Below are 14,891 nucleotides of genomic sequence, written 5' to 3' on the forward strand. Positions count from 1 at the left end.
AAAAATTTTAATGTGACTTCTGGATTTGAGAAATTAAGGATCAAGTGATTCCAAATATAGAATTGCAAGCTAATGGTAGCACTCTGTAATACTAGAAGAATAATAAATGGCATGACAGTCTTTGAATTTTAGTGTCTAACATTAGGCTTCACAAAATGGTAGATAAAAGTGTAGAAGGTGGGACTTGGGACCTATGTTAAAAATCAGTTTTTGGGATGAGCCCCTAACTGAAACATTAGACTTCAGCTGGGGGCTTGCGTGACCCCTAGACTGATAACCTATATATGCTTTTAGGGTGATTATGCTTTTTTTCTGGCTTTGGACTCTAATCTATTTCTACTTTCATTTCAGATTGCCATAGCTAAGTTAATCACATTAGCAAAGCAATTTCTGTTGGAGGACATTATTTGTTGGAAATGTTAACACATTAACCCCTGGTGATGAGTTAAAGTGGCAGGAGGTAGTAGCCTACTGCCGAGCTCTGTAGCGTCATGGTCATGTATGATACACTAAAGTGGGTGGTATTATAAAAGGGTAGACAGATGTAGCTCTACAATGATACCAAATAATCTGGAATTTCTAGTTGCACTATAAAATACAGAGGGAAAAACCTCATTATTTGGACCCGATTTTTTTCTACCCAAATTTCCCCATGGTCGGAATCTGATTTTGTGTCCGGATTTTAGACTTTTTGGCCTCAGATCTAAGGCAAACCAGTATGAATTACAAACAGACAGATCAACCTTTGCAAAAAGTAAGATAAGATGGGCATTTGGAATAAAGAGTGGTCTTGATATGAAAATAATGGGTCCGTTAAGCAAAAATTTTTTTTTAAAAATCCAACTTTTACCTTTCTGCTCCTGCACGAGCCAAATAGCCAATGCAAAACCATATTTCTAATGCAACTAGGCAGTATGTTATTACAGCATCACCTGGAAGCTGGTGTTTTCAGATCTATTCAGAAATAGGTTTCAGAATGTTTTTTTCTACTCGAATTTCAGATGAAAACGAGAAAAACCTCCTGGGGTTAATGTGTTAAGACTAATAGTGAGACTATTTACTTAATTCTAAAAATTGCTCAAAGTTTTGGTGAAAAACAGTTAAGTTGTTATGTGTTGAATTTACAATTATTTTCAGATAGCATAATAGGTGTAATTACATAGCAGTCTTAGATAGGAATGGCTGATGACTTTTTAGAATTTCAAATCAACATCAACAGACTGACTGCTGGCAGTGGTTAGGTGGAGTTAAGGGATCATTAGAGCAGGGAATTCCATTCATGACTGACATGCATTTACCTGCTTTAAGCTGGCTAATTCATGGATATACAAGTATCACATTTTATAAGCTTGTATCTTGTATTGTGGAAGAGTTAAACTTTAATCCAGGAATATGCCAAGTGATATGCAAACTGATAAATTTGATATGTTTGAAGCTTTTATTAGTAGTTGAACAGTGCTATAACAACCATTTAACTTTATTGTCTAGAACATTTATTTACTACACTTTAATGGCAACTACATCATTTACACATCTTTATCTACATTTTATTCACTTTGCACTCATTTGTCACATTTGTGACCTGAGCACAATAAAACATTATGATGAACTATTAAAGTGAAGTATACTACCAGTATGAAATCACAGCATTCCTTTACTATCGGGCCCATTAATATAACATTGTTCATTTTATAAGACGTAAATGATCATGAGTCCCTTTTTATTATGCAGTAGTAAAATTGTGTATAATATACTTCATTATAAGGCAGTATACTCCAGGTTTCCATTGATGGTGTTACAATGAGGGGCCTTATTCCTCAAAAGTGAGAGTTAAACACAGAGAGAATTATAGTCCTTCCTTGAGAAGCAAAATTATTGCAAAAGGTAGTGACTCTCTCTCTCTCTCTCTCTCTCTCTCTCTCTTTGTGTTCTTTGTGTTCTTTGCACTTGATTATATGACCTAGGAGTACTTCTGTGGATAAATTGTTGAGAGCCAAAATGGAATTTCTGTGGAAGCATACAGGTATGTGTCTGTAGCATTCTGAGTGGAAGGGGTTTTCTGTATTGTCACATGTTACGGTAACTGGCATGAAAGGATAAGTATTTGACCGATAATTTGATTCCAAATCTGCAGTGATAACTGATGTTGACTCCAAATGTTTAACAGTAGCTTCTTTTCTAGGCTTTAGTTGAGTTCATACATTAAAACTATTTGTAATCTACTGAGATGTGCCACAAAAAAGTAACCTAAATGTTAAAGGCATACAACCTAAGTAAAAACGAATAAAATTATATAGTTCTTTTTTCAGTTCATAATTACTTATTTAGACGAATAATTATGATTCGTGTCCGTACAGAGGCCAAAATCAGGCTAGTATCGGAAATTTTGTGATAAAAAACTCGATTCTTCATTATTGTCTGGCAGACAAAAATTCGCTGTTTGCCACGCCTATATTCATGTAACCTCTTAGTTGACCTCTCCCGAGGATTAAAAATTGCAGCCATGTGCAAACGCGTGTTAACAGAAATAATGGAGGAAGCAACTAGATCGAAAGTCGGCAGAAAGCGAAAACTTACGGATTCTGAAAGGGAAAAGAACAGAAAAATGCTCGCTGGGAAAATTATGGCAACGCGCATATGTATTGGTGACCAGCATGAACGATAGAATGAAATGAAGTCCACTTTAAGCCTGAAAACTAATCAAGAGGTTGCCAAATTCTTGCTGACTAGGTGAGTCACAATTTTGCAATGAACAGCCAATTTGTAATACCTCCATTTTATTTATTATAGTTAATTCTTTATCATAGCTTTTAAATTAACATGTTTTATATAAAGTGACATTATTCTATTTATCTTGCAATCAAATGTTTCAGCCCTGCATCATTATAGCCTGTACAGAGCATATCGCTTGACACACGTGTAAACCATAACATGTACTGCTGCTGTTTTTGAGGCTACCAAAGGGGAATTAAGGATCATCTTCATTTTCGCAGCAACCATAAAACGTTATTTAGAGGCAAGCAATCACTAGTTTATTTTTTTTAAAAAATATATAATGTAAATGGTAATGATTGTAAAGGAAAGTAATGCAATACAGTTGAGAACATTTTATGCATGCAAATTTGTGTAAAGTATATAGCATTATTGTGTCTGATGAAACATTTATTTTTCCTGGGTACATTAGTTATGAACTGAATGACAGTGCAAGGAAAATGGCATGATTCGTCAGAAACAGAGGAATGTCACAGAAGACATGGTCACAATTTCTACACCTGGGCCAATAGTTCATCGGATACCGATTCCTGCTGTGTATGATATAACCACATCAGAATTAGATATGGCAGCTGTGTAAGTATTACTACATTTTATTAAAGTTTTATGTATATTTACTTGTTTAAAAATGTTTTGGAAAATGCATATCTAAGGAATTTATTTACTGCATGGAAATTTATCATTCTATATTTGTGAAATAGTTTGCAGTTGGTAAAGATTATACATTTTAAAAAAATATGGTACATTATTTTCTTTTGACTTGCATATATTTAGACTATGACTTAGAATAATATTTTTGTTGTAAATTATTTGCTGGCATTTGTAAACATAAATAACAAAGAATATGAATCATTTGGGGAAAAAAGAGTGCATAAGTAACTAAAGCAGAAGATAGAAAGGTTCCTTGTGTCATTTTTTGCAAATGATATTTGCTTTATAACTAAATGCTCCTCATCATGCAGTGGGTATTTTAGTTATAGGGCCTCAGTGGAGAATAGTCCTTAACTAAATGAGTCACAATCTGTAAATCAAATATGATTATTATTATTATTATTTGTTGAAGCATTATATCTCATTCATTCCCATCATAATAACCATGATAAATGATAATGCTTTGTTCATGTCGAATGAACTGCTACTAAGACAAACCTCCGTATGATAAATAGAACCAAACTAATGCACAACATCCATGCAAACCTAACAACTTGCTTACCTCCTACAGCAGAACAACTCTATAACTGCCTGCATTCATTGCTCGACAAACATGCCCCAGCTACCAAGTGCAGAGTATCAGCTCAAAAGTGTTCTCCATGGTATAGCAGTGTTAGGGACCAGCTTCGCACTGCTAAAAGAGACCGCCGTAAAGCTGAGAGGCTTTGGCTTTCCACCAGACTCACTATTCATAAGCAAATCTATGAAGCCGCTAAGAAGAATGTCACAAATATAGTCCATGGAGCGAAATCAGCCCACTACACTTCTAAGATCATGGAAAGTTCCAGCTGCAAAGAGCTCTTCGAGATTACTAACAAGCTAATGTCAAGGAACAAATCTACACCACTTCCAACTACCTTCTCTCCAGTCGACCTTCCGGACATGTTTGCAAATTTCTTCCGTGACAAAGTACAAACCATTAGAGATAAGCTTGACACCACAATTTCAATTGACTTGTCGTAACCATACAGTTGGGATACAGAATTTGAGCGGCAACCATTAGCAGCATTTGAACCTGTCTCTATGGAATTCGTACATACAATCCTGATGAAGTGTGCACCAAAGTCATGTGAACTTGATCCAATTCCAACATCACTGCTACTTAAGTGCTTAGATCCAGTATTGCCTTCACTAACTGATGTTATTAATACCTCTCTCTCATCTGGGGAATTGCCATCATTTTTCAAAACTGCCATTGTAAAGCCTCTGCTGAAGAAACCAACACTAGACCATAGTGATTTAAAGAACTACTGCCCAGTTTCTAATCTCCCATTCATATCAAAAATCTTAGAAAAGGTTGTTCTATCCCAGCTTGTCTCATCTGAATTCAACCAGTCTTTTTAGCAACATACAATCTGCATATCACCCGTGCCACAGTACTGAAACTACTTTTCTAAAAGTAGTTAATGACATTCTGTCTGCGTTGGACAGCGGAAAGATTACAGTCCTCACCCTCCTTGATTTGTCTGCAGCATTTGACACAACAGACCATGATATATTACTTCACCGTCTCCAGCATGTATTTGGCATTCATGATACAGCCTTACTGTGGTTCAAGTCCTACTTGGTCAACAGGACACAAACTGCATCTGCAACGGAATACACTCCAGCCCATTTGATCTATGTTGTGGTGTTTCACAGGGGTCTGTTCTTGGACCTGTTCTCTTCATTCTGTACACTCAGTTGCTCTCAAGTGTCATAGATCATCATCCAGTGTCTCACCAATTGTACGCTGATGACACCCAAATATACAAATCTAGCCACCCAACTGAAGTTGATGCTACCATCCAAGGTGTAGAGAGGTGCATTTCTGATGTGAAATCATGGATGACTTGTAACAAGGGTGCAGATGAATGATGATAAAACACCAACATTAAATTCACACAATCAGTACGAAACCTAGGTGTTACTCTGGACAGTACTCTCACATTGCACCAACATGTCATGAAAATATTCAAGGCTGCATATCTTGAGCTGAGACGCATCAGCTCAGTTCGCAAATATCTTTCAGTTGATGCCACTAAAACACTTGTGTGTTCATTATTACTTTCAAGACTGGACTATTGTAACTCACTTCTCAATTTTTGTTTCAGAAACTTCAAAACACAGCTGTTCAGATCATGCTTAGAGTACCACGATCAGATCACGCCTCCCTGCTGCTCTGTACCCTATACTGGCTATCCATTCGATTCAGAATCAAACACAAAATTTGTTCTCTGTGCTACATTTCACTGTCAGACTCTAGTCCAACATACCTATCCAACCTCACCCATGTGTACACACCAGCAAGATACCTACTCCTCTTCTTACAATCGTATACTCATTATTCCCACTATGAAAACAAAGTCACATGGACAGTGTTCTTTTGCATACCAGGGCCTAGCAACGTGGAATGAATTGCCCACTGAACTTAGACACAAAGAAACAGTGATCCTATTCAAGAGTGCTCTCAAAACTCACTTATTTCGACTGCAAGAACAAACTTAAAGACCTAAAAATGTTTCCTACCTTAAATATTCTTAGCATGTTTTCTTATGTTTTCTAATTTCATGGTGTTTGTTTTTGTAATCATATGTTTTTTTTATATATCCTATAGGTGTTGTCTAATGTTGTAAAGCACTTAGAGCTTCTAAAGATTAGGCGCTATACAAAGTCCTCATTATTATTATTATTATTAATTTCAAAATTTTGTTTTTAGGGATTCAGCGTTGTCTGGAGTTGAAGAATTTCAGGAGAAGGAAAGTGTTATGATGGGAAAGTCTACAAGTTTTATCAACCCATTTAAGTAAGTATACTAACAACAATAATTGTGATACATACATAAAAGAAGAGTATTTGTGTAGTAAACTAAAAAAACAACCATTGTGATACATGCATGATATATGTAATCTAACTAAAAACAATGGTGTATATATATATATATATATATATATATATATATATATATATATATATATATATATATATTTGTGTATAAGTGAGAAAGTTGCTCCTACAAAAGCTTTCTTTTCTCTGCAAGTTACAGTGTGTAATTACAATATATCTTAAATATAGTAAAGATGCATAATTGAAATCATGAAGATGGCTGTCATAGAAAGGAAATGAATACATTGTATTATAAACACAAACCACACTAAGGCCATAGATAGGGGCCATCCATTTAGTACATACACATGGTGGTGGGGGGTCTACTGATATGTTCATACGCATGGGAAATGGGGGGGGGAACCTCGATAACAATTTGTCTAATATATAACCTGTTTGACAGGGTTCAGTCGGCATTTTTAATTGTAGCAGAGACTAGACAAACTTGTTAAAGTTATGCAGCTTATTTCTTTCATGCAGCCAGACATTCAGCGTCATTGGACTATCTGTTTTATTAAACACATTAAAATTATTAATCCTTGATCATTTCTGCATGGATTAAATATAGGCCGTCTTATAGAATTTGGGTTTTGGTAGTGCGGCAAGCGTACATACACAGGTGGGGTGTGTGTAAAAAGGTATGCATGTGTACAGGGATGGGGGGGGGAGGGGCCAAGCTTTGCCAGATTTTTGCGTACTTACTAAATAGATGGCCTCTGAAGAATTTTCTGTTTTCACTTACCTGTCCAACTGATCTAAACAGCCACTGACTCAAAATTATATTTTTCTGATTTTTTTAAATCCTACTTTTTCTTTTGAAAGTAACAACTTTCCCATACCTGATGCACTTTCCCACACACAAAAAATTTCCTACCAACCTACCAAAATTTGAAATCTTGGTATGAGAGAGGGGAATGAATAATATTATGTTTTTTTCTGGTCTTACAATGGAAGTTTCTGAGAGTAACTTTGAAGCAGATGACCATATGTCAGATGAAGATAATAAGCCAAGTTGAAATCTTTCATTCAGGTAACGAAAATTTTAGTATCTTTTCAATAAAGAATTTTTATGTGATTAAAATGTTATCATGTATGTAACTGTGTAACATATAGTGAAAAGATAATGAAGCTACTATCATACTGCCTGATAATATCATTGGAAATGTTTTTCATCAGAATCTCTGAATATTCATATGAAATCCAACAAATATTAGATTTGTATACTAAAACTTCATAAGATGTAACCTTCTCTTCTTACAGCATTTTATGAAATGTCATAAATATTTCATTTTTATCTTCAAGACCAGACAGTAACATTTGTTTGGAAGATACTAAAGAAGAAGACGACACAAATGATGAGGATGATGGTAGTAATCAACCAGAAATAGAAGGACCTGATATTTGGTGTATTCATACTGTAAAAATACCTTTAACTTTGTTGGTGACAGTACTTTTATAGTTTATTACAGTGCACTTCTAAGATTCATCAGATTTATCAATATTTCTTATACTTTTAAAAAGATACATTTACTCCATTACCAGCAAAACTGTTAGATGTGCTCTGAAATGTATCAGAGTTTGCAAACTGGAGGATGTTACTCACATTATATTACTATACATATTGTCATCATATCAGTTAATGTATAAACTAATGTTTCTGAATTGTTAGACTTGTTTATGCATACTGTACTGGTGGTCATACATATATGTTAGCTGTTAATGTCAGTGGGTTCACATTTAGTAAATGGCAGAATAAAAATAAACATATAGGTAGGTAGAAGTCCCTATTTATTACACAAAACTGTCACTAAATATAAAAAAGAACTCTTTATGGTATGTAAAATAAATCAGGTTTTATATGTATCTAAAGGTTTGTGTAAATGGACATTGTGTCAAGAAATGGTGTTCACAGCCTCTGCTGAATAGGCAACTACATGGTGGTGATTTACTTTTGGCATCTGCCATACTAATTAATGTCTGGCAGTACCTTTCAGAATACTGTCATGTTTTTAAAATTTCTGAAGCTACCTATTTTAAGTTTTGACATTTCATAAAATTGAAAGGACATATTTAATTCCATCCATTGACGAATATTGGATTGACCATCAGGAACACATATTACAATTATTACTTGGAAAGGAAGTTGTAATTCTTGGTAAGTCAAATTTCAGTTAATATAGCTAAACCTCAAAGTTAACTGAAACCTATAGCTATATCCAAGATATACATGTCCTTTAAAATTCCAAACAGCATGAAAACACCTTTAACCCAAGTAAAGAAACATAGCGATTGGTGTTGTTTTATCGTCATGTTCAGCACTTGGTTTTGATATCAGTTGTAATCAGTATTATTGCTCAAAGATGAATGAAGACAAATCAAGGTGTTCAATGTGCTTACCTTGTTACTCAGGATCTCTTAACATTATACAAAATATTTTGTATCTTATCTCAACACTTTGACTTGAAATTTGATCATTCGGGTTGTAAGCGTACTTTGAAATTTAGGTGGGAAAATGAAATTTAGGTGGGGAAAGCTGGATTTCAGCATTTAGTCATTAATTTCAGGCTAAATCCCAGTTCTGATGATTGGTTACTCAAAAACAACATGGCAGTTGTTATTATAAGATAGCTATTATTATTATTTATTACAAATGCTTATATGAAACTTAGGGCCAGTACGAACTGCATCCTGGTATTATGGGGATGGTAGAATGGACAGCCCTGGACATTCAGCCCAGTATTGCACATACATATTCATGGAAAATTCCAGCTAGAAAATTTTGTGCATCATAACAATGGACAAAAGAAAGACAGACAACAGACAGGAAAAGCACAAACTAAGAAAAGGCATACTTTGTAAACGGGTTGAATTTCTTAAAGAAAATAAAATAAAAATTGTAGAATTCGTTACATGTTCACATTTACAGATTACTGCGCTGATGAATAAGTTGGCTTTTGCTTAATTACTCAGATATAATGAAATGACCCGAATGTATGTGCATGTTTATTTTCTTGATAAACAACAATTATAGATTATGATAAAAAAATTTAATATAAAAAATGTGATGTATCAACATGTACTGAATGCTGGCCAGAAATATACATCATCCTGAGTAATACTTAATATTGAAATTCAATCTAATGCCACTTCATCAAAATAACGTGTATTCCTCTTTCATTATGTACATGACATTTGACTGATAATGAACTGAAACTCTAATGTTCTTTGCCTATCACATCAATGTTGGTTTGTGCTGCATGCGTGCGCTAACAGTGATCAATAGCATTAGGTTTACATTAGAAAGATAACCACATTCAAACAATCACAATAAGTTATATTCAAACAGTTATATTCAGTCACAATAAGTTATATATATAATCCACATTACTCATAACAGGTTATATATTTGGTAAATATGGTATACTGACAAACAGTTTTGTGACCATTGACGCCTTCAAGTAAATTTGTTGTGCATAATTACATATACATTACATATACTAATATATATATATATATATATATATATATATATATATATATATATATATATATATATATATATATATATATACAGGGATGGTCCTGGCTTTTAAAAAGCTGTCGCCAAAAAAATCGCCAACCTCAATATTTGGTCGCCAATTTTCAAAAAGTGTTCCCAGATCAAGTAGTGTACATTTTTTCAAGTGTTAATTTAGTCTATTAATGTAACAGGCAGTGAAAATTACAAAAGATGGGTAGTTAATACTCTAATTACAACAAGCATTAACAAAATGTTACACAGTGTTACATGAAGATCCGTCGCGGTTTTAGGGCTGCCCACTTGTTGAATGCAGTTTCAAAGTCTAATTTTTCACACCTGTACATGCTGATTCTCATTAAATTCTCGAGAGATGAGATGCAGAGTTTATTTCTGATGTCAGTTTTTATGAGGTTCATCTAACTGAATCCACGTTCACAGTCTACAGTGCTGACAGGTGACACCAGTAGTCTCTCAGCAGCCCCCCTCCCCTTATGGCTAGCTTCACAAAGCTTGTAGTGAATTGCTTCCTAATTCCCAAGAATGATCACTGAATGCTGTATAAATTTTCTCGACAAGCAAAATATGATCTCCATTCCCACGAATGAAACTTACAGGAGTCAACACCTGGCAATATTGGACCGTATATATAAGCATAAATTCACGCCCAATTTAGGGATTCTTTCACTCCTGTATTTTGAGAAATAAATAATTGTTATTAATTATGCAAAACTGTTTTTTTGTGCTATTTCTTGTTGCGGAGTTTAAGTCTCTGCAGCCGTAACATCGATTGATCGCAAAAGGAAAAGATCAATGAGTAAAATGCTGCACTGGTGACAGATATAATTGTGACTGAGATTTTTTTCCATTTGCTTTGTATTTATACGCAGTAGTCAGTACTTCAAAGGTTATCAGTTTTCTATGAAGGTTCAGCAAAACTATTATATTGGTATATGTAAAAAAAAAACCAAAAAAAAAAACAGAAGGATTAGCCATTCAATTAATTGTATTTGTTCAATTCGCGTCTTCAGAAGTCAGTCAGTTGTAGGTATAGTTCGGTAGCATGACTGACAGTATCACAGCATACAGTACTCAGCCCAGATGTCAGCATAGCAGATTATGATGTAACAATACACTGTAAAGATGGGGTTGTCAATACGAACAAAGGATCCTTTGTGTAACAGATTGATTTCAATGCATTGCTTAGTCAAGTTTGTGGCTTCCTTTCGTTCTCCCTTTTAATGTATCCAGTCCAAATCCATGATTGTATGTACAAATTAAATAACCAAAAAGTCTGTCGCCAAAAAAATCGCCAGATGGGATATTTTCGTCGCCAACAAGGAAAAAAAATTGCAATTTGCGACAGTGGCGAAGCCCAGGATGATCCCTGTATATATATATATATATATATATATATATATATATATATATATATATATATAAGTACCTAGCTACCCTAATATTTAAACAAATGCAATCTGAAACACATGGGGGTGGGGGTTGGGCTTAAGTACAATAGCTGTTTCTGTGTAATAGTTTGTTTAGGTGATGTACTAAAGTTTGTCATTGAGCAAATGGTAATCACTTTAGTCAAAAGCATATAAACCAACACAGGATAATAAAACATCAGTGTAATGGCTAGTATTTTGGATGTCTGTAATCAATCTGTTATAGTAATGGTAGGCTAGTTTCTCATATAAAAGTCAGTTTTATGACTTTCCTGGAACAATGCATAAACTGTGTAAAATAACTCTCCATTAATGTAAAGATGGAGATTGATGAACAAGTCACTTCTGGATGCAATGACAGTGACTTCAGCAGATAGGTCCATCTATAAATTTGAAACAGACTTCTGAGAATTATATAATATAGTAGCAATAGCTATAATGTGGAGAGAGAAAGAGTTTTCTATGTATGCCATAAGTATTCGTAGATGATATTTATCAGTTCTTGATACCTGACTATACTCTTGAATTAAAGTTATGTCTGTACATGCACATTTGTAATTATATAAGTTTAGTAAATTTCATAATGTATAATAGTTAGTTTTACAGTGTATGAAGTTGTGTACATTCATTAGGGTTTTCATATAAAGGATATTATTTCTGTGGTGAATGAACACATTTGAAAGAAATGAAAATTTGATGCTTTAATTGGTGTCAAGTATGTTTGATTTAGTTGTAATGAGATGGCATTTGATGTATATATGTGATATAGCATTCAAGGTCGCTTTTGATGAACTAGTATATTAGTCTTAAAAATTTATTGGAAGTTTCCAGAGCCATTTTGTTTGTATTGAACTGCCATAGTTAACGAGCAGTATTATGCTTGATAGAATAGTATCATAGTGTTTGTAGTTCTGTTGATATTTACAAACCGATCTGTATTCATGAAACACTACAATAAGTTTTCCTTTCTCAACTCAGTATGAATAAGCGTTATTTATCATTTGACTTGATGTGTATATGCAAGAATACAATCATGTTCACCATCTACTGTTGTGCCTTACATCCTTTGCATCCCAAGACAATGCTAGTCAACTTTAATTGTTCCTAGTTTTTAAATAAATTTTCTGTATAATACCAGTAAATGGTCCGCCCAATTGCCCTCATTCATATATTTGTATCAATGTGCTGTATTTATACATAATAGCACATTGTTCCTGATGCTTATTGTGCAGTACTTCCAACATGTAACAATTATAACTCTTTTCTTTATTTCCTTTTTCTAAGAGCAGCATATAAAGCTATATTATATTTAGGTAATTATTCTTATTTTAATACAAGAGTACAATACCTGATGACTTTATATAAAGTGAGAGGCAATAATAGTACTTGCCTAATATGTGTTGAATCTCCTAACTATATTACAAACTTGCAGGGTTCTTTTAATTGGAAAAATTGGGTGAGAAAAATAATCTAAGTCAGTGTTTGTACCAGGACAATGAAATCCCAATCTTTGATTGGGATTTTCTTATCTTGGTGCAAACCCCAATATAGATTCTATTATTCACACATCATATCACTGGAAAGTTCACCCAAGTCTTCCTTGAGTAAAGCCACAGTACTGGCCAAAACAATCTGGGTATTTATCCCTTATACGCCATACACAGCAGCTTGGAATGACATGCCTCTTGCCAGCACCAAGGTATCCGTAAGTCCATAAAATAAACTGCCTATAAGCAGCATGCCTTTTCCCCCCATTTGTAATCGTTATCTTCTTCTGCTGCCAGAACAAAATTGCCTGTACCTCTGTGCAACAAGGAGTATGACTTCATCTAAAAGAACCAGGTCGAAGTCCTGCAAAAATTTAAAAAAATTGTCAGTATAAAATATTCCAAAAAGGTAAAAGCATTAAATGTTCTGTGGGAAAATAATGATTCTTCTGTTATGTAATGAAGCAAACATAATGATAAACAAGTGTTTCAATCAGCTGCTTAATTCACTAATAGTAAATTATAAATAACAAAAATGTTAACTCTGGATGGGCAGTTGAGTCAGATTACAGTCACGAGACTTATGGAAAATAGAACTACAAAGACAATTTACCAAAAAATTACTTACAGGAAGCCTTGAATAGCAGTTTGGCATTATTTGTTTGCAGCACTGCTTTTCATCATCAGTTGGCATTTCACAGCAGTTACTACATATGCACCAACCTGGTGATTCACCTCTTGGTCTTGGATGGTATCATTGTTGCTCCGTTGATGAGCCATTTATCACTTCAAAGACTATGTTGGGGTGTTTTTGGCATATTCGAGCCTAACGTTTATCTTTTCCTTCCTTTGTCATTTTGGCTATGTGTTCCTATAAGAAATGAATTCAACAATTTAAAAAAAACTGACAAAAAAATAAATCATAAATTTACAAGTCTTAATACAAAAGATAACTGTAATGGGTAACAAAAGTCATGTTTACCTTCAACTGATGATCCCTGGCTTCAGCTGTAGTAGCCACTTTTGTCCTGCTAAGTGATGGTCCTTGTTTTCCTCTTCCTTTCCTTTGCCTTGTAACTCTTCTGCTACCCCTACTTGACTGCCTTCCTGTACTTCTACTAGACTCACGTCCTGTACCCCTTCTAGTAGACTACCTTCCTCTAATACCTCTTCTTCAAACATCTCTTACTTGATGTTGGTCTGGGCTGTCAGTACTGTTATGAAGTGATGATGTCTGATATCCTGATTCACATGTGTTATCAGAAACCTATAATTAAATCATATGTGATAAAAGGCAGAAAAATCACAAGTTTTTCAATTGTAATATGGAGGTGGGGGGTATTAATTTTTATTTTTAATTGCATTTTTGTCGAAGCTAATACTTCTATCACATAACAATGTACCACATGTTTCTAACTGACAAAGCCATGAAATGGATATTTATTTTGAATGGAGCTTGCCCACGACACTATTATTATTAGTATTATTTATTATTAATGAAGCGTAAAAACAAATACGCAAATCACATCGAGTATCGGATACTTGAGCCTGAGGTGGTGATGCAAATTTACAAGATAATCAACTTCATTCTGAGCCAAAGAAGCGACTTTAGCAAGATCTTTTAATAGCGGTTCTGACTGCAATGATACGAATTGTCATATTTTTATTTAGTTTATCTTGCAACGTAACACAATCTCACAAACACAAGTAATGCGGAATGGGAATTTTAAGAATTGCCCCTTAAAGGAACCCCTTATCATCATGATACTCCATCATATTGCCTTTTTTGTCTACTTCTTGTAATTTATTATATACAATGAAAAATCTACATATATTGCACGTGACTATAAAGAACTAAGGAAAGGACAGACGAAGAAATATGAAGAATAAAGCAGTAATTGCATCAAAAGAAAAATATGTTTACCTTGACTTCCATATTTCTTGACACGCGTCACGTGACACTGCAACTTCGGGTAATATCGGTAAATTCCGTTTCCGCATAATTAATTAGCAATCCGTATATACGTGACTAGAAAATCATTACATTTTCATTGATTAAACTGACAGTTGTACACTTTATGAAGCTGAATG

At 34.2% G+C, this 14,891-nt stretch overlaps 2 protein-coding genes and 1 pseudogene across 3 annotated transcripts in view; 2 read left to right on the top strand and 1 right to left on the bottom strand.

Moving 5' to 3' along the window:
- LOC149784828 (MOB kinase activator 2-like) overlaps window positions 1-14,891 on the top strand; it is a 135,395-nt gene that overhangs the window by 14,860 nt on the left and 105,644 nt on the right. The gene's annotated exons all lie outside the window — the stretch shown is intronic.
- On the top strand, window positions 3,168-8,119 carry LOC149784829 (uncharacterized). The gene is made up of 3 exons (XM_089931146.1): window positions 3,168-3,348; window positions 6,182-6,268; window positions 7,651-8,119. The coding sequence occupies exons 1-3, from the start codon at window positions 3,218-3,220 to the stop codon at window positions 7,805-7,807; spliced, it is 375 nt and encodes a 124-aa protein (XP_089787272.1). The 5' UTR covers window positions 3,168-3,217; the 3' UTR covers window positions 7,808-8,119.
- Window positions 12,473-13,982, bottom strand: LOC149784830 (P2X purinoceptor 7-like; annotated as a pseudogene). The gene is made up of 3 exons (XR_016413461.1): window positions 13,790-13,982; window positions 13,429-13,556; window positions 12,473-13,164 (listed from the first exon to the last, which is right to left on the bottom strand). The product of XR_016413461.1 is annotated as a P2X purinoceptor 7-like (transcript).

The sequence above is a fragment of the Sinohyriopsis cumingii genome, chromosome 13 (genome assembly GCF_028554795.1).
Source record: "Sinohyriopsis cumingii isolate HCF-2022 chromosome 13, ASM2855479v2, whole genome shotgun sequence".
In the NCBI taxonomy this organism is placed as follows: domain Eukaryota; kingdom Metazoa; phylum Mollusca; class Bivalvia; order Unionida; family Unionidae; genus Sinohyriopsis; species Sinohyriopsis cumingii.

What these genes read in the sequence shown, in the direction of transcription:
- LOC149784829 (XM_089931146.1), top strand. Translation starts at nt 3,218, where the DNA reads ATGATTCGTCAGAAACAGAGGAATGTCACAGAAGACATGGTCACAATT. An exon ending in GAATTAGATATGGCAGCTGT is followed by an intron (nt 3,349 to 6,181) that starts GTAAGTATTACT and finishes TTTTGTTTTTAG; the next exon opens with GGATTCAGCGTTGTCTGGAG. An exon ending in AGTTTTATCAACCCATTTAA is followed by an intron (nt 6,269 to 7,650) that starts GTAAGTATACTA and finishes TTTATCTTCAAG; the next exon opens with ACCAGACAGTAACATTTGTT.